The sequence below is a fragment of the Cladophialophora yegresii genome (assembly GCF_000585515.1).
Source record: "Cladophialophora yegresii CBS 114405 chromosome Unknown aczIN-supercont1.3, whole genome shotgun sequence".
Classification (NCBI taxonomy): Eukaryota; Fungi; Ascomycota; class Eurotiomycetes; order Chaetothyriales; family Herpotrichiellaceae; genus Cladophialophora; species Cladophialophora yegresii.
In genome coordinates, this window is record NW_006913047.1 from 106,721 (window position 1) to 125,607 (window position 18,887).

Here is an 18,887-nt window from a genome sequence, read left to right on the forward strand (position 1 = left end):
AGCGAGGACCTTCACGCCGTGGAAAGCTATACAGTTATGCATCGTCCTCATCATTTACAAACCCAGTCGCCGAAAAGAAGTTCGACCCTGAGAGCGGCCAGGTTTACTCTGAAGTTGAGGTTCGCGCGAGCGGCAACAAGCATCTGGATTGGATACGCGAGTTTAATACGCCTCGTGCGGTCATAAAACCTCTGCCGAATGCCAAGGGTGCTCGTTCCCTGGCGGAAGTCGCAAGGGCGAAAGTGGTCACAGAGTTCTCTAATCTAACACCAGAACACTTTGCCAGCATACCGTGGACGATGGCGGAAATTATCTGGGACCACGTAGTGGCAACGTATGGCCCTTTGTACCACAGTCACAGGACAACGTCAATAACATCTGTATAGGCGAGCTGAGACCTTCCACGCCTGGAGGACTCTCGCCACGGTGTATCCCGAGGCGGAGGAGTTTGGTCAGCGGCACTATCGATACTTCATACGCCTCAAGCAACCATCGTTGCCATTGACGGACTACTACAGGGGTATTACGTCCCCGGAGCTGAAATGGCTCACTTGCGTTCGCCTCTGTCCCCAACAGCTACTCACCCAAGATCTCGTGTCCGTTCACACAATCACGAATCTTGCAGTTCTCGACGTTTCTAACACCGGCAATGAGTATAGCGAAGTCGGCTCGAGCTTTGACGAACGACTTTTGTTGTCATGGACACAACTTGCGGCCTCAGGGCAAGCATTCCAGCACCTTCGGGTTCTGATGTTTGGCTGGCAAGCAAACTTGGACCGATGGATATTCAAATACACGCATCATTTCCCGTCTCTTTGCCATATCATTGTGACTGATTGTCCGCACATGCATCAAAAGAACAGGGCTGTGTGGGAGAAGACGTCTCAAACAGCGGGGTGGGAAGCGAGACACGCAAAGCGGAGTGCTAAAGGCCTCCGGCCCGTAATTAGGAGCGAAGATTTCCACGCTGGCTCGATATCAGGGTGTTACTACGAGAGTCAAGACTTGTTCAACCAGCTGGGCCATAGCAGACGACCCAATCTTGAGCAGCAACTTCCGATACTCGAAGTCTGGTTGGGAACTCCCCGTCCGTGGTCGCATATTGTCGACGATTTCCCTGGTACGTACACTCCCTGATGCCTCAAAATTGTATCTTGACGATCCCACTTCGCCCATGCAGAGAGGATTTTGGTCTCCCCTTTTGTTTTGGAGCTGGTTTCCCAAGATCTGGTCCTACTGAGCTTCGTTCTGACGGCTCTGTAGGCCATCGGACAATCTGGTTCGACAGGGTCCATACGCCGAGGCAGAAGGCAACGGATGAGATAAGAGCGGGCAGCAATTGTGAGCAACCAAAGAGGAACAGGAATCAAGAACAGGCAGCTCCAGGCACGGCATCACCTCCACCAAAGCGTGGCCCAACGAACAGACCTGCGATGAGGCCGGTGCGCAGGAATCTGGGAGACATGCTAGAAGAATTCAAGGCTTGAGTTGTACACCTGCATCGCGAGTATGTCCAGAAGGGACATTGAGGGCCGTCTACCTATGTATATAGATAATTGCATATGGGTCTACGAACTTCCTCGGATGTAATTAGGTATTGTCGTCGGTGATCGTTGCCTCAAGGGCCGCTCATCGCGGGCGCCTTCAGCCTCTCCTTAGGTACTCGTATTGTCGCGTGTTACAATACTGAGTCAGGCAATGACGCTCCCCCCCCGGGTCTCGCGCAGCAAATGGCAGGCACAAAACCCCCCAACCGCGTTACAGGAGACCCTCGCATGACTTAGTCTCCTGTGCAGACACGAGCGATTGTCAGAATCTAGATGTCTCGATTCTCGGCCATCACCACTAAGCGGCTCAAGCAATCAAGCAGTCAAGCAGTCCGCCAAACATCACACCACTTCTGCTGCCTGCATGTGACCAAGTTGTGCCCCGCGGCCAATTGAGCCACGAACTCATCTCCACTTCGACCTCCAATTCATCGCCCGGTCGCTTGATCGCAGCCTGCCACCAGCAGATACGGACTTATAGATTGTGCGCAGACGACACCATGTCGACGCCCAGCCGGGATCCACCGGTAAACAGCCCTTCCTCAGCAGCTATATCCTCGCGGTCCAGCATGGACTCGCCCTCCACCGGCAGCAGAACACCTTCCCTACGCATCCCGTCCATGCCCAGTGCGGCCGCTCAACATCGTCAGAGCTTCCACGAACTACGAGGCCATCCTCCCTCACCACGGTCTTCAAGACAGCCGTCTCTGTCGCACATCGCCGTACAAGACCTGATCGACAATCCACCCATGCGGAACCCAGACCCCAGGTTTGCGGGGAGGAATTGGCAGGAGGTCAAGGTCAAAGAGCTGGTCAATCCAGATGATTTGAGGTTCGTCGAGATTGACGCCGCCGTTGAGGCTGCCACAAATGTACGACCGCGCATCCATCTCCTTGGCCAGAACTGGTACTGACCACCTGTCCACAATAGCTGCTCATTGAGTCAGGCGCCCCAGTGGTCCTCATCCGCGAGCAGGCCGGCTCGCCCGTCATTGGGACGTTCGACCACCGAGATCTCAATGCCTACCTGTTGCTTGTGGTAGGCCTGTTGCGGCCCGAAGAAGGAGAACATGCCCAGGAATTCCTCGAGCTGGCACAGCGTGCGCGGGAAGGCAAGCGTATTCAACTGCGAGAAATCCAGGACCTGAGCAAGAAGGAGCCGCTGACGTTTCTGGACGAGAACTCGGACCTGATCAAGGCGATTGAGACGTTCGGCAAGGGAGTCCACCGCGTCGTGGTGAGGAACGAAACCACCAAAGAAGCCACCGGCCTGCTCAGCCAGAGTCGTCTGATCAGGTTTCTCTGGGAAAATGGCAGGAGTTTCCCCGTGCTCGACCAACTGTACCACCAGAATCTACGCGACCTGAAGATTGGTTCCAACGACGTCGTGGCCATCAAGTATGCTGCTACGATCTCCCCTGTACCCGGCTCCTGACTAACATGTTTTCTACCTTTAGTGGCGACCGTCCTCTCTTTGAAGCGCTCACGCTTCTTCTAAACGAAGGCGTCTCCTCGCTGCCAGTTATCGACCACAACTACAACGTCATCGGCAACATCTCGAGCGTCGATGTCAAGCTCCTCACAAAGTCCTCCTCTCTGCCGCTCCTGCGAAACACCTGCATACACTTCATCACCGTCATCCTCTCCACCCGAGGAATGTACGAAGGAAAGGATTCCTTCCCCGTCTTCCACGTCACCCCTCTCTCCACACTCGCTCACACAGTCGCGAAACTTGTCGCCACCAAATCGCACAGGATGTGGATCACCGAACCCATCTCGCCGTCCTCCTCCGGCCCGCCTACCCCGTCCTTGCATTCTGCAACCCTGGCTCCCACGTCCAGCCACTCGTCATCACTCTCGCAAGCCAACGGCGCAGGAAATGTCTTCACTCCTCCCGTCGCCACGACGACCCCATCCACAGATCCGTTCTCAACCTCCCCTAGCACAGTAGTAGATTCCTCGCCAAAGCCGCCGTTCATAGCACCTACAGGCCCGTCCATCTCCGCCTCGGCATTACCCGGCGCGCGCATCTCAGGCCGGCTAGTTGGCGTCGTCTCCTTGACCGACATCCTCATCTTGTTTGCCCGCGTGGGTGGTCTCGTCGATGTGGCAGACCCGAGCGAGATCAGAATGCGCCGGCGACGAAGCAGTTCCAGCAGCGTTAGGAGAAGTATGGATTTGGGACAACGCCCCAGCGTCAGCAGTGGAAACAGCGCGCTCCGACCGAGCGGGGAGTTGTCCCGGAAAGGCAGTGCGGCCAAGGGGTGTTGATGGGAAATTGAGTTATGCCTCCTGGTTCCTTCACGGGGACGGTAACGGCGTTCAGAATTGAAAAGTATCGTCCTGCGAGCAAAGGGAGGCCACTGAGCCTTAAATGTCCTAGATAGGCGGTCAGACTTCGAAGAGCACTCTCCACCTCATTCAATGGAGCTGGACTGGTTGAACCGAGTTACAACCACATATAGCGCCTTCTCGCCCTCATATTCTGTGGTGTCACGGCACGGCGCAGGAACCTGAGATCACCGCACAGGAGTCCGAGGTATCAGCGCGGACGCGCGGCAGTCCTCCAAAAGCTAAGAAGATAGAGATTTGAAAATGCTTAGATACCCGACACCCACCCGATCAATACGAGTTTTCGTTCATAGGCACTACTCTTATGACACTTCAGTTCGTGGTCGGCGTGCCTTCGCGTGCATGTTAAGTAATCATCCGGCTTGCCCACAAGTCATGGAGACTTTAACCCCGTCATCTTCAACTCAGTACTCCGTACGGCCACATGATCACGGTCCCGGCGCTGATCGTTGGCTCCTACAACCGCTCTACAGACCTGTATATGACCATGAACTCTAGATGTCATGCCAAATCATTCCCGGCCGCTCTGTGCAGAAATCGAGCTTTTGCAGTGGGCCTAGCGATAAGACACGGACGCCGACGGAATCATGAGGCTCAATTGTGATACCGTAGTGGTACGTGCCAAGGTGAAAGACGACGTGCTTTAACGATCAGGGTGATGGAGAGGAATCTTTGACTTTCCGGGCCATTATACGATATACGATCCATATCAGCTTCTCTGGCACACTCCTGCCACGTCTCGTCCAGTCATCCGGCCTTGGCACAATGCGATGACGAGCACCATGATGGACTCGAGCAGCGTATTGCTCATGATATACCTCCTTTGACCCTCTGTTGGGGGATTTTTGAATTTATCCTCGAGCCATAAATCGCCTCGCCCTCCTAATCCCTATACCTCGTTTCATTATTTCTGGGTATCCAAACATGCAAGCAGGGACGTCTTTTGGTGAACTTCCCACCTCCGGCCGTCAACAAGTCATACTCATGACTGAGTTGCAACAAGCACCGCCAGCAGAAAGGTCCACCAAGAACCAAAAGCAAATGATTCGCCAAGACGCCAGACAGGTCACTGTGATAACCACAAAACAAAAGGGGCGCAATATTATTCAAGCGCCATGCTTTCGATCCACCTCGCCTCCGGACCCGACCTCGACGCCGCGGAGATTGTTGCCGGGCATGTTGTCCGAAGGGTTGTTGTCATCACCAGGGTTACCGTCAGCACCAGGGCGATGAATACTATTCACGCCATCCTCCCAGCTACCGTCCATGACGAAGTGATCCCAGAAGCCCTCGCCAACAGGGGTCACCTGGCCTGGACTGATGGCCATGTCGCCGACTATTGAGGTGAAAGCGGGCTCTTTGCTTTCTTGACTGAACTTGAAGTCAAGACCGGCACTAGGCAGAACATCGGTGGGTGCTGCAGGTGCAGAAGTGGGTCCTCCGGCTGATGTCGACACAGGTTGTTTGAGGTAGTCTGTGTTTTTCTCTAGTGCCGCCGGTGCCAGTGTCGCCGACATACCCGGATATGCTGAGGGGTGGACTGGCATACCTTTGATGCCGCTGTGCATGTTCTGCCAGGGGTAGTAGGGATCGTTGATGAACTGCTCCGAGCCCTGCATTAGCATGGCATAGTCTGGATCCCTGACGTCGAAGCCAGGTGCCTGTGCGAGCATCTGCTGGGACTCCGGTGGGAGCGAAGTGGTGAAAGGTCCCATGTCTCGCCAGAAAGGCATAAATCCATTTGATCCGGATCCGCCTTGAGGCAGTGTCGCTGACTGGGTTTGGCGTTGATATTCTGGGTCTGCTTTCAATCCGTCCGTTTGAATTTGCGGACCTGACGAGAGATCGGGATGTGCTGAGGTCGGCGTCGATAACCTTCGGTTATCTGCTGATAGCTGTTGAGCGGACGCGGATGGAGATGTCATTCCTTGGGCTGTGGGCATTGCTTGCATTGAGAACGCTCTGCCATGTGTCTGGCGGAAGCTGGGGTGATGCGGTGAGGGATATGGGGCTGGACGCTGGTATGCATTTGGTGACTGAACCATGCCCTGCTGTTGAGGCAGCATAGGAGATGGGAACATGCCGGAGTTGCCTTGATAAGCGCGGTTGGGATGTAAGCCATATGGGCTTTGGACCATCTGCTCCATTGCGGTTCGCATCGCCACCTGGTTTGTCAGATATGCTGCCAACCGTCTATTGAAGTCGGCCGAGCCGGTCTGCAAATGCTCTGTAAGCCGCCTATACTGCAAAGGCAGATCATCGTCCTCCTCTTCATACATCTCTTCATTGATGACATCTTGTTCAGTGACTCGGAGTGACCGACCCGTCCGTCGTTTGTGGATTTCAGATGCTCTCCGGGCGGATTCTACTCGAGCCTCTAGGCTTCGATCACTTCTTCTCGAGGCGGCGATGTATGCTCTTTGAGAATGTCAGCGGAAGCCCAGTAACTCTTCACGGCAGAGGACGCTGACCTTTCCTGGTTCTCCTCGTGAGTCCGCTCAGTCTTCACGGCCTTTGCAGGCGGTGTATTCTTCATCGGCGGCATGGTGTCGATGAGGTGCAGGTCAGGCAGGGGACTACTCGTGCTGACCAGCCAACAAGCTGTCGGATCAGTTGGAGCGTTGAATCCCCAGAATGTGCGGTGCTCTAAGTGTCTGAAATTTGGGTCGATACTGTTGAACACGTGCGAATCAAGGATCAGTGGCGGATATCCCAACAGCAAGCGATACTGAGCAGATGAATCGGGCGAAGACGCGGATCCAATCGAGTATATGTAATGCTGCGGACAGGCTGTTTAGGATCTGTCTCAAGGACAATTGGATTATGGCAGAGAAGATACAGGTGGCGAACCAGGGACTTGATGTACTGGCGCCGTAAGAAGATAGCGGAATCGAGGTGGACGGCCTAGGATGAACAAGCCCTTTATTCTGCCCAGATCAATTCACATCCGCACCAGCTCGCTCAACGATGGCAAGATCGGTTAGAGGAACCACGCCGATATGTGGGTTTAATTGGTAATACTGAGACAGCTGAGCGCGGAGGCGACAGCCATGGACTTAAGCGGAGGAGACCCTGGCATCTGCTGAGGTGTACCATGTAGATCGTGAGAAAAACCGGTGGCTGAGACGTGCGAGCGACGGAGGAGAGCTCTCGTGGACTCGTTTCTCAGGAGGACGCCATGGGCACATCAACAGTGGAAGCGGCTGTGGTTGGTTACCTCGTGGGCTCCCACGGCACCAGGTTGTCACAATGGAGCAGGCGAATCGTACTACCCAGTCGCGAAAAACTCAAAAAGATGCGAAAGGTAAAGCCCAGCACAGCGGGAAGGGATGGGGCATGCAGTGACAAGGTGGTCGCACGGTGATTGTTCATTCGCGATTGACTCCGTGCCGCCGGCTGGATACTCAGCAGGCCTGAATACCTACGAGCGCCACTAGTATAGAAGCGGCAGGTGAGGCAGGGGTGAGAGACGGGTGAAGGACCGATAGAGTTGACTAGGCTGGGGGTTCTGAGATGCCGAGTTTTCAGAAAAGAAGCTAGGGGGGTCAGCGATCGCGGCAGCCAGATTGGGCCAACATTGGTCCGAGGCCCCGCTGCAAGTCGTGGTGCTGCTTTTTCCGGCGGGTGTTTGATCCGCTAATCGACGCGACTTGCCCCTCTCGCTCGGTACTCGCACACAGCAGATGCGCGAAGGTGCTGAACTCCATGTCCGTCCCTCTCTGCCGGCCCAGCCTGGATTGAAATGCGCACCATATCCCCCAGCGGGTACACATGCGATGAGCTGGAAGCGTGCCCCGGAAATCCTATTCCCCTTTGTTCAAGGGGTTCCTTGCAGCATTTCTGGCGGCATGGGCGAAGCCTCGACAACGGCTCGGAATACGAGCAGAGGCCCGACGAAGACCCGATCTTGGCCTCACCGGCGTGCGACCCGCATCCAACTTAGCGCCGATTCTAGCGCTGTCCGCGAATCTTTTCCTTTCCAACGGTCTGCCCAGGACTGGCTGCTTCGACAGCTTTGACACAAGCCTGATCTCATCTCTGCTGATCCCGTAGCAACCTTTTCCGGGTCCTACAGTAGGATGGGTCGCCCGCATCCTCGAATCACAGCAATCTTGTCATCTTGAGCATACTGTGTACGAGTCCTCAGATGTTTCCTCACCGCCCGCAGCAGCGAGCAGGACACAACACAGACCGCTCGCTAGCATATAAACGTATTGGAATGTTCCCGAAACGGAGGTCTCTGTCTTCCCAAGGATACGTAGACTGTGTAGTCTCCCTCAGATCGATCGCCGTTCGCACTGTGCCGGCTGATTCGACCGAAGGTAGGAACAGCTACGCGACCCATGGAGCAACAGCAAGCTGGGTCTACCAGAGTGCCGGCTTGTGGAAATCCGGTTGTGGGATTATTTCAAATAATCGGCAGGTTCCCTGGCGAATGATGTTGAAGCAACCAAAACTCTGGTTGTTTGCAAAGACATAAAGAGCTGGGCTCGCGCCTCTCACGCCTCAGATCGCTGTGAAATCGGCGATCTCTTGCATTCTCACCAGAATTTCAGGAGAAAGCCCGCAACCTCCCCAAATCAAGCTCTCGAGTCCATGTCACGGCTGCTCGTATTTCCTCCACAGTGACGCACAACCATCCCTCGTATCACTGCTGCGCTCACGGCGGAGTCCATTCTCACACCAGCGTCACAGCCCCTTCACCCTGTCTGTTTCCTGCTCGCCGCGATCGAAACATCGCCTAGGGACAGGGGCCTCTAGGAGATCGGATCTCAGTCTGGATCTATTACCCGTGTGCTGATCGATTGATCACCGCGAATCACCTCACACCAGCATCCAGATCTCCCCTTGTTTCGCCTCGTGTGCCTCGTATTTTTCTACTCTGCACTGTGGAGTGAGTCCATCATCCTGCTTCAGTTTGTGCTACCTGTCGACCAGGTATGACGAGGTACCTGTCATTCCAGGCAAGCGTCGCCTCAAAATGTAGTTCCCTTGACACTCCGTGGCGAGTGGCGGATCTGCCTGAAGTGGACATGACGGGAATCTGGCAGAGACCATCGAGAAGCAGCCCACTGGGGCCATCTCCATGGGAGTGTTTGTACTATGGACAAGATAAGATATCGGTAACTCACGTCTCGCTCGCGCGTGATGCTACCGATTGCATGCAAGACTCCGGAGCTCCGGGTAAACTATAGGATACTTTCCATTGCCGTTAACTAACCCCAAGCGGTGGGACGTTGCCCTGCTGTTCCTGAGGTTGTCCATCCAAAGCATAAGATACTTTGAACCGCATTTTGACCTGGCGGCCCTTCCCCACTGGCACGCCATTCAGGAGGATCTCCTGCTGGACCGCGTGCCGTGTGGTAGGGGCTAATTCGCGACTACTTTGAGGCCTCAGTTGGAGTGTGTAACTTTTCTCCACCGCGACTTGAAAATGCAATCCAGTGATCCGCTGTTGCGTCGTGTTGGAGAAGTGCGCCGTGATCTGGATTACAGCTTGTCCTGCCATCCTTCGCGCTTCGAAATCGATTTCCAGAGAACCAGAGAGAACCTTGATTGTCTGTGGTTCCGGCAAGGCCGACTCGAAAGTCCAGTCATCTTCAGCGTGGGCAGAAGCACCTTGGTTGGATACTGCTGAGGGCTGTGACGCGGGCTGAGAAACGTTGCTTTGCTTTGAGGGAGTAGAAGGACGTGAACCAGCTGACACTAGCGCTGCAAAAGGATCAGCCAGGGCCTGAGTGGACGGTCGTGGTGGCTGTTGATGCTGTGCCATGGGAACTGGAGTTGCGGATTTCGAGGTAGGAGCAAGGCTTGTGAGCGAGGCAAAAGCATCATAATTCGGCTTAGGCGATGGTTGGGGCGATGTGTGAGGAACAGATGGCTGGTTTGACAATAGACTCGAAGGTGCATTCGAGAAGATGGAGCCTGATGGTGCTGAGAAACCCGTGCTAGGCCCGAGTGATATGGCTCCTAGTGAGCCAGCGGCTGAATCGTCCAACGACAGCCCCAACAAGTCGTCCTCGACGGTCTTTGGTCTGGCTTGTGTGGTGGAAGTTATCGGGCCGGTGTCGAGAAGTGAGCCATTGGTACCAGAACTCGACGACGCTCCCGCCGGCGGCGCGGCCGGGGGTTCTGGGTCGAAATCAATCAACGATAATTCATTTGCTGCATTTTTGCCAACTCCAGTGGTGGTTCCCAGGGTTCCTTTTGCGATTTTGTTGGCGGCCTCGATATCTCCGGCTCTCATCAACTTGTATCGCTCAATGGTCCGGTGTATACTGTCGTTAATTTCCAAGAGCTTGGCCACTGCTTCGGCGTCATCTGACTCCTCTTCGCACATCTTCTGGATTTTGGGATGAGCACTCTGAAGCGCACTAGCAAGTTCCTGGACTTTATCAGCATCTTCCGGCAGTGGCTCATATTGGACGTCGTACCTCGAAGACATCACCATTCCCGATCTTGTCGCCCTGCGTTTGGCTCTGTAGCATTTCTTCTAATATTTTGGCTTTCTGCTGGACTTTCGCGACCTCCTCTGCTGCTTTCGCCCGATAATCTGTCTTGTGCCTAGTATCGTAGCCAGCCATGACTTTCATCAACCTGTTCGCTTCTTGGAGATCTTGAGGTCGTCCTCGCCGGATCAGTTCCTGCAGCTTCGCCGATTGAGCCGCTCGCTCCTCTTCCTCCATTTCCTCCGCCGACTGGAGATTCTGCGACGCGTCAGTAGGTGCTTTCCTAGAGTGCGCAAGACAAGGTATACATCGCTTGGGTTCAGAACTGCGACATCTTCGCTGCGCACTTCCGGGAACATGTAGCCCTTGTACAGCAGCAGCCTGTGCATGTCCCTGATGAAGCCCAGGTCTTCCTTGTACCTGGAAGTCTGACATATCGTACTCCGCCATTCCTCGATTGCTTCCAGTATCTTGGCCTGTACTCGACTCGGTCGTATCGGAGGCCGTTCAGGAAACCGTCGAACGAGTTCATTGAGGAACTCTTTGGTGCTGATCTGGAGGTGGAAAGGGTATCCGCAGTTCTTGACGCAGTTATCGAGCAGTGAGAGGGCTAGCAAAGAGACATTGGGGTTTCTGTGGTTGATGAGTTGGACAATGGTGACTGCGGCCTCACGAGGCGCATTGCCCTTTTTGGAGTTGATCAGGTCGACAATCTCGAGATTCAGCGCCAGATTCGGTTCTAGGTTGGCAATAGGGTCACAAGCGTTGTATATGAATCTTTGTAGAGTTGATCGAGGTGGTGCAAACCCGTCGAAGACGAACTGGTTTCGTGAAGCCATTCTGGCCGATGTGGCTTCCATGTCCGCCTCTTCCGTTGGAGCAAGCGAGCTCGGTCAACTCCCGTCGCCGGAGAAAGGTACAGTCGTAGATGAGGCCTGGTAAGTTGGACTTGCGCTCCAGGTTGTTTTCGTCCCGTGCCAGCCTGTGTCTACCTGTATTGTAACTGCCTTGCGGGATTCCTTGGCAGCCTCTCGGAGAAGTAAGCGTTGCAACGAGGAAAAGCGCGAGGGGTAATATCAGAGGGGCTCAATACATACATACACGAGCGATATCACGTTCGCTGGCGCCCACGAAAATGTCCAGAACGACAGCTGGCCACGAAGAGATCGAGGATCGCTGAAAAACGCAAATAAATTGTTCTCATGGCCAAAATCTACAAGCTCAAATGCTCACCATGCACTTAATGAAGACGCCTACGTGGAATGCTATATCTGATGTTACCCCCATTTTCCTCGATATGCCTGAGTCGCTGTTCAACCAATCTGCTGGTATCGTGCTGCTCAACCTCACCTTGGTCGACGCGGGCTGGCGACGCCCGCGCTTCTCAATGCTGGAGGGGCTGGCAGATCCTTTATGGGAGGAGCCGGTAAGGGTCCTGTCGGTGGAGGTTGGCGCGTAGAAAATGCCGGGGTTGTTAACTGGTTCCTGCCGTTCATGGTGTTACCGCTGCTACTTGTCCTGGGCGGAAACATGGGTCTCTGGGAAGGTTCAATGGCCGATGCAGGCTCTGGAATGTTGTCTCGGTCACTGTACCCCAGGCGATTTGCACGCGGACCTATTCCGTTTGGTGCATCCCTGGTCTCGAGAGACAGGTGCTGTAGCGATAATGGAGGGGGAGGCGATCTTTCCACAAAGCCTGTCGGAGTGCCTTGAGAAGCGAACTGCGGAGGTGCTACTGGAATGTGCCCAGAAGTAGGGCTGGCATAACGCTTCGCTGTTACTGGGGTGCCTCGAGCGTCGGGCGCAAAAGAAGCTGTAGATGCTGACGAAGCAGTATGGGACGTGTCCGAGCTCGTGCCATCACTTTTGAGCGATTTGGGTGCGGGAGGTGCCAAATATGATTTCCGGTTGTGGCGTTCCATCATTGAGACAGCCCACTCTTGCAGGTCGACAGGCGTCCTTTTGGCGGCCTGCAGAAAATTATCCCTGTCGTATAATTCGCGCGGAGTCGGCCTCTCATCCGGATTCTTTAGCAGGCATTTTGCCACAAAATCTTCCAAAATGGCGGGGAAGGCCTCGCTCTTCGGTAATTTAGGTGCTGGTTCGTGAACAATAGTCTGCAAAAGGTCCAGAATGCCCATAGGCCCGGCACTGGCCCTGTCGCCTGCAGCAGAGTCGGTCGAGTCGAATGGAAATCTCCCTATCGCCAACTCCATTACCGTCAAGCCAACGCTCCAAACATCGGACTTGATGGTGTATGCTCCTCCTTGAATGCGTTCGGGTGCCATGTATGTTGACGTTCCGACGAATGTGTTAGCCACTGAGTTAACGGTTTCCGTGGCTACCCCAAAGTCGCATAGTTTGATCATGCCGCGGGAGTTGACCAAGACATTAGACGGCTTGATATCGCGGTGCATGATACGGTGAGCCTCGTACAAATACACCAACCCTCCAAGGATGGACTCCGTGATCTTGCCCAGAACATCGACCCGAATCGGCCCAAAATCTTTCGATATCCGATCCAAGGACCTGAAAGGCGTCAGTTTGAAGGACTAGATTAGACCCGGCCTGAGTTACTCACCCGCAATCCATATATTCCATACATAGCACGATATCACGTGCCTCATTCTGAAAAGCCCCGTAAAACGTAATGACATATGGCGAGCTGCAGTCGGCGCCAACCTGCAATTCTCTGACGATCTGCTTCCGAACGTTCTCTTTGGCGTCAACTCGAATTATCTGTACGCTCAATCAGGACTTGGTTATACGCTAGCTGGACCAACTGTCTCGTACTTTTCTTGCCATTATCACCTTCGTCGAGGCATGCATGACCTTACTGACTGTCCCGCCATTGCCAGCACCCAACTCTTTTAGAACAACAAGATCTTCACTTCTGAGGTCAAGTTTGAACTCGAGCCCTATCTCCAGAGTGTCTGTCCGATCGCTCTCTGAGTTCCCCAATGCCCCAGGTATCTGTGAGTCGCCATCTGAAGGCGCTGTTCGAGGAGTCGGGGCATTCAAAGCCAGCCCTTTGACATTCTTTCGTTTCAGCGTGCGAGCCTTGAAGGGGTCAGACATGATGCCGGAATCTCTCTTGGGCTTGCGGACGACGGGTTCGGTGATGTCGCTCGTAAGAGAAGGCTCGAAGGGTAGTGGGAGATCACAGCAGGTACTGACGGAACTGCGGGTGCTGGTAGGTGCAGTATAAGAGGTCTGTGGCGCCTATTTCAGGTTTCAAGTACGAGGTCAATCAAGGCCATCAAGCGATTAGCAGGCTGGCAATTGACACTTGTCCGAGCAGTGAGGCAGACCAGCGACGTCTGAGCGCTGTCGAAAGGCGTGGATATGCCCGAAGCCACGATTCAGACCTGGGCTGCAATGACGGGGTAGTAGTCAGTTGGGAGATGGTGAGACTGAAATGGTCTTTTGATGCCTTCGACGAAGATAGGGGGCCTCTGGCGCTTCAGATTGGGTTTGAGCAATACCCGCGTTGCCTCGTCTGAAACTGGAAGTTCAGTTAATAGTGCATTGTATAGGTCAATAGCTCGCCAATGGGTGTGAATAGGAGCTCCAAGCGCAAGCGGCTATTCTCACGCTCGCTTCACTGATCAGTCAGTGGGAAGGCACCGCAGCCTAATTCGGATCGAAGTGAGGAGTGCGCCCCGCAGCCAATTGCAGCCAGCTAATGGACCCTACCGCCCGCATCGGGCTTGGTGCTGCAGATCAGACTCACGTGCAAATGCTTCTTCAAAGGGAAACTTTCGCGCGGCATGCGCGCGACAATTCGTGTCCGCACTGAAGGCGTACCACGGCTGCCCTGAGGCTGGCTGCGCTTGTTCTACTCCCAGCTCGCCGCCGGGTCGCCCCAAGGTCCACAGTCTCTCCCTTGTTTCCCCTACTCTAGAACTGCAGCTGCACCGATCTGCCGACATGGAATCCCTGATTGACGACCGTGCACTAATTGATGATGAAGAGGACGATGAATCTTTCGATGAAGAGACGGGCGAAGTGAGGACGAAGTCAAATGGCGCCACTGGTCGCTTTGACGACTCCTCGGAAGAGGATGATGAGGACGATGACGAAGAGGCTGCAGCTGAGGTAACGTGGATTCAGCCGGTCAAGTGAAAAGTCGAAACCTGACAGCTTTACTAGATCGCCCGAGGCTTCATTGTCGACGAGGACGAAGACGACGAAGGAGCTCGCCGAGAACGAAGACGGGAACGGAAAAAGCGCCGTCGCGAAGAACGCGAGGATGAAGACCTCGATGAAGAAGATCTTGAATTGATTGGTATGAAGCCGGCTGAAGAGCCGACCGAGTCCAAGTTCAAGAGGCTCAAGCGAGGTCCTCGCGAAGACCGTGACGTTCAGCAGCATTACGGTGTCAACGACATATTTGGCCACTCCGATGAGGAAGAAGAGGCGGTGGACTACACACGTCGACGTCGTGATGGCAAAGCGCTGCAGGACGAGTTCGATGACTTTATCGAAGAAGATGTCTTCTCCGACGATGAGCAGCAGCGACAACGCGAAGATGAGGAGGTTGCCCGGCCTAATCGGCGAGGTATTGCGGAGCTGGGCATTGCAGATGCCGCTGGTCTGGACGAGCAAGCTCTTGAAGACTTCCGTGCTGCGTTTGGCGACGGCACCGATTATGATTTCGCGCTGGAGAAAGAAGACGAGGCGGACGAAGAGGCAGCAAAGAAGGACAAGAATCTCCATCTGAAGGATGTCTTCGAACCTTCTCAGCTCGCCGAGAAGCTCCTGACCGATGATGACAATGCCATACGATTTGCCGACATACCTGAGCGATATCAACTGGCTAGGCGGCCGTACAGCGGTCTGGAGCTGACCGAAGACGAGTTTAAGGAGGAAGCACCTTGGATTGCAAATCTGATACTTCCAGGCAAAAAGCTCATCTCCGCTCATCATGACGCGTTCAGACGAGCTGTCGCAGAAAACCTCGACATGCTGGTCCGGCAGGATCTTGAGCCGCCATTCATCTTTCAACATCGTAAAGACTACCTGTTCCTGTACACGACCAAGCAAATCGGAGTGAACGATGATGGAACGCCAAAAATGGTGGAGGAGACCGAAAAGCTGCTTACACAACAAGACTTGTGGGACATGGTGGATTACGATCTCAAATACCGCGCCCTTGTTGAGAAGAAGCGAGTGCTGCAGAAGACATATGCGGATTTGAAGTCCAATACGGTTTCTGAGGACTCCACCTTTGAGCAAATGCTGGCACGGTCCAGCAGCATGGAGGATCTTCAAGACTTGCAGGACTATCTCTACTTCGAGTACGCAGCCCAGCTAAAAGATTTGGCACTTACCTCAGATGGCGAAATCAACGGACGTAATATGTCGCAGAAGAAAGCTTCGACCAAGACGGTATACGAGGAAATCCGGGCCTCCAAGGCCTTTAGTCTGGTGCGCGCTTTCGGCACTACCGCAGACGCATTTGCCCGCAACGCTACCAGAGAAGGTGTTCGAACCTACACTGAAGATCCGACTGACAGCCCCGAGAATCTTGCGGATACCCTGATTGACCAAGAATTCCCGACTGGCACAAGAGTGCTCAAAGCAGCCAAGGCCATGTTTGTCGAACAGCTCGCGGTGAGCCCGAGGCTGCGCCAACTCATGAGACAAAAGATCTTCCCCGAAGGAGCAATAGACTGCCATCGTACCGAGAAGGGGCTCCGTAAGATCGACGAACAGCATCCTTACTTTGAGTTCAAATACCTCCGGAATCAGGACTGCTTCTCCTTCAGTTCCCGTCCCGACCTGTTTCTCAAGATGCTGAAGGCTGAGGAGGAAGGTCTTATCGAGATTCGTGTGAGGCTGCCCAACTTGGACAGCTTTAAGAAGCAGCTCTACAAACACATTGAAACGGACAACTACTCTACCGTGGCCGACGCTTGGAATCAGGAGCGCCGCGAAGCTGTGTCAGCCGCCTTAGACAAGATCATGAAACTCATGGCTCGCTCTGTCAAAGAAAACCTCAAGGAGTCATGCGAGAAGATCATCGGAGACGAATGCCGCGACGATTTCTACGCCAAACTCGACCAGGCTCCGTGGAAGCCACTCGGGCACAAGCAGGGCACTATCCCTCGTGTCCTGGCCCTCACTAATGGTGGCGGGACTATAGGTCGAGATCCGGTCTACTGGGCCTACGTCAACGACGACGGCAGAGTGCCGGAGCATGGTCAATTCAAGGATATTGGGCCCGGCGATGGAGACCGTGGGATCCCAGACGGGAAGGATGTCGACGCGCTCGTGGAAGTCATTCGGAGGAGGGACCCTGAAGTCATCGCCGTCTCCGGATGGTCTCCCGAAACCCGGAAGTTACTGGCTAACTTGTCCACTCTGGTTAAGAACCACGACCTTCGGGGTGCAACATACACCGATGACAATGACGAGGATCGAAACGATCTCTTAGACGTGATCCTGGTCAACGACGAAGTGGCCCGGATTTCCAAGGCAAGCGAGCGGATGCGAAACGAGTACTCGGGGCTGGCTCGCTCAGAAATGGCGCTGTACTGTGTAGGTCTGGCGCGCTATCTGCAGTCTCCCTTGCAAGAGTATGCCGGGCTGGGCCGAGACGTGGTCTCTGTCAATTTTCATCCAGCTCAGAACCTGCTACCGCAAGACAAACTCTTGAAGAAGCTGGAACAGGCTCTTGTCAATATGGTCATGCTGACGGGCGTGGACCTGAATAATGCGGTCGCGGATCCTGCGCTTGCAAACCTCCTGCCGTACGTTGCCGGACTCGGTCCGCGCAAGGCCTCCCATCTTCTGAAGGTCATGAACCTCAGTGGCGGGTTTGTGAGGAGTCGTGCGGAATTGCTAGGTGTCGACGGTGGTCATCAAGCCATGAGTCCTAAGGTGTGGTCCAATGCGGCATCTTTCCTTTGCATACCGTATGAGTCGTCAGATCCAGACTCGGAACCGTTGGACGGCACGCGAATACACCCTGAAGACTACGATATTGCACGGAAAATGGCAGCCGATGCACTCGAACTCGACGAAGAAGATATTGAAGCCGAGAGACAGGAAGCTGGTGCTGGAGCCATTGTGCGTCGCTTGATCCGCGAAGATGCCATGGATCGGGTGAATGATCTGGTCCTTGAGGAGTATGCTGTGCAACTGGAGCAAAACCTTCATTCGAAGAAGCGCGCTACCCTCAAGAACATTACAGACGAACTCAACGATGCTTACGGCGAGATCCGAACCCCGTTCCGCGCCCATCTCGGCGAGTCTGAGATTTTTGTCATGCTCACCGGGGAAACCAGAGAGTCGCTGCAGAGAGGCATGAACGTCCCTATCTCGCTAAAGCGCGTCTCGGATCACCACATCGAGGGCAAACTCGAATGCGGATTAGACGCCGTCGTTGAGGACGGTCAGTGGGCTGATAGCGGGTTGTCGCCGAAACAGCTGTACACCGTCCATCAAACCGTGCAAGCTCACATCACATCGATCAACCGCAAAGACTTTGTCGTCACCGTCAGCTTGAGGGACGACCAGGTCAAGAAGCCGTTCAAGCGTTTCAATCACAATGAACGAAACTATGACGAATGGGACGACCGTGAGGAGGCTGCGGACAGGAAACTACTGGAGGAGAAGAGTGAGTCCGGAACCCGAGTAACAAGAGTCATCAAGCATCCGCTGTTCCGGCCGTTCAATGCCAAGCAGGCCGAAGAATACCTGGGTAGTCAGAATCGTGGAGACGTTGTGATCCGACCATCCTCTAAAGGAACCGACCACCTCGCAGTGACCTGGAAGGTTGCAGACGGCATTTTCCAACATGTTGATGTGCTTGAACTCGACAAGGAGAACGAATTCTCCCTCGGCCGGACCTTGAGAATTGGAGGCCGGTATAACTACTCTGACTTGGACGAACTGATTGTGCTGCACGTCAAGGCCATGGCGCGGAAAGTGGACGAGATGTGCAGCCACGAAAAGTTCCAGAACAAGTCCAAGGCTGCATTAGGTGAGTTGCTTACCTGGCATTTTATACAGGCATTGCTAACAAGCAAACAGAGGAGTGGTTGAACACGTACACCAATGCGAATCCCAAACGGTCAATGTACCAGTTCTGCCTCAACCGTGAGCGACCGGGCCAATTCCACCTTGTATTCAAGGCAGGTCAGAACGCCAAATTGATGGATTGGAGTGTCCGGGTGATCCCCCAGGGGTTCGAACTGATGCGGACACCTTATCCGACCATGAGAGACCTGTGCAACGGATTCAAATTGATGTTCCAAAACATGCAGGACTCGGCGAGCATGGCAAGACCAATGAGGAGATAGAGGATGCTTCTCTGTTGAGAGTCGTGCAGAGGGCCATATCTGGTGTCCTTTTGCGCCATATCGACACAGCGTGCTGTTCAGATATGGGCTTCGGGGTTCTTGGAATACCCCTGAATTGATGTATCATTACCAATACGAAAGTCCAGATAAAGAAACGTCAGGCAGATTCCTGGGAAATTTCGACCCTCACGAAGCAGAGATTCCAAGCGAAAAGTTCTTGTTTGGCTGTC

The 18,887-nt window shown here is 54.2% G+C and overlaps 6 protein-coding genes across 6 annotated transcripts; 3 read left to right on the forward strand and 3 right to left on the reverse strand.

The window, feature by feature from the left end:
- Nucleotides 1-62: 62 nt before the first annotated feature.
- Nucleotides 63-1,131, forward strand: A1O7_03741 (uncharacterized protein; the record flags this gene model as incomplete). The annotated part of the gene is made up of 2 exons (XM_007757758.1): nucleotides 63-334; nucleotides 387-1,131. Coding segments are annotated over 2 exons (1,017 nt in total), but the record flags the coding sequence as incomplete, so codon positions are not given.
- A 985-nt stretch (nucleotides 1,132-2,116) lies between these two features.
- Nucleotides 2,117-3,818, forward strand: A1O7_03742 (uncharacterized protein; the record flags this gene model as incomplete). Its single annotated transcript, XM_007757759.1, has 3 exons — nucleotides 2,117-2,419; nucleotides 2,479-2,945; nucleotides 3,005-3,818. 3 exons carry the CDS (start codon nucleotides 2,117-2,119, stop codon nucleotides 3,816-3,818), a joined length of 1,584 nt encoding a protein of 527 aa, XP_007755949.1.
- A 1,187-nt stretch (nucleotides 3,819-5,005) lies between these two features.
- A1O7_03743 (uncharacterized protein) lies at nucleotides 5,006-6,444 on the reverse strand (the record flags this gene model as incomplete). Its single annotated transcript, XM_007757760.1, has 2 exons — nucleotides 5,006-6,317; nucleotides 6,371-6,444. The coding sequence occupies 2 exons, from the start codon at nucleotides 6,442-6,444 to the stop codon at nucleotides 5,006-5,008; spliced, it is 1,386 nt and encodes a 461-aa protein (XP_007755950.1).
- Nucleotides 6,445-9,111: 2,667 nt separating this feature from the next.
- On the reverse strand, nucleotides 9,112-11,187 carry A1O7_03744 (uncharacterized protein; the record flags this gene model as incomplete). The annotated part of the gene is made up of 3 exons (XM_007757761.1): nucleotides 9,112-10,284; nucleotides 10,334-10,606; nucleotides 10,657-11,187. 3 exons carry the CDS (start codon nucleotides 11,185-11,187, stop codon nucleotides 9,112-9,114), a joined length of 1,977 nt encoding a protein of 658 aa, XP_007755951.1.
- A 507-nt stretch (nucleotides 11,188-11,694) lies between these two features.
- A1O7_03745 (STE/STE7/MEK1 protein kinase) lies at nucleotides 11,695-13,426 on the reverse strand (the record flags this gene model as incomplete). The annotated part of the gene is made up of 3 exons (XM_007757762.1): nucleotides 11,695-12,877; nucleotides 12,930-13,087; nucleotides 13,142-13,426. The coding sequence occupies 3 exons, from the start codon at nucleotides 13,424-13,426 to the stop codon at nucleotides 11,695-11,697; spliced, it is 1,626 nt and encodes a 541-aa protein (XP_007755952.1).
- An 852-nt stretch (nucleotides 13,427-14,278) lies between these two features.
- A1O7_03746 (transcription elongation factor SPT6) lies at nucleotides 14,279-18,657 on the forward strand (the record flags this gene model as incomplete). The annotated part of the gene is made up of 3 exons (XM_007757763.1): nucleotides 14,279-14,446; nucleotides 14,501-18,338; nucleotides 18,389-18,657. 3 exons carry the CDS (start codon nucleotides 14,279-14,281, stop codon nucleotides 18,655-18,657), a joined length of 4,275 nt encoding a protein of 1,424 aa, XP_007755953.1.
- Between the last annotated feature and the right edge of the window lie 230 nt (nucleotides 18,658-18,887).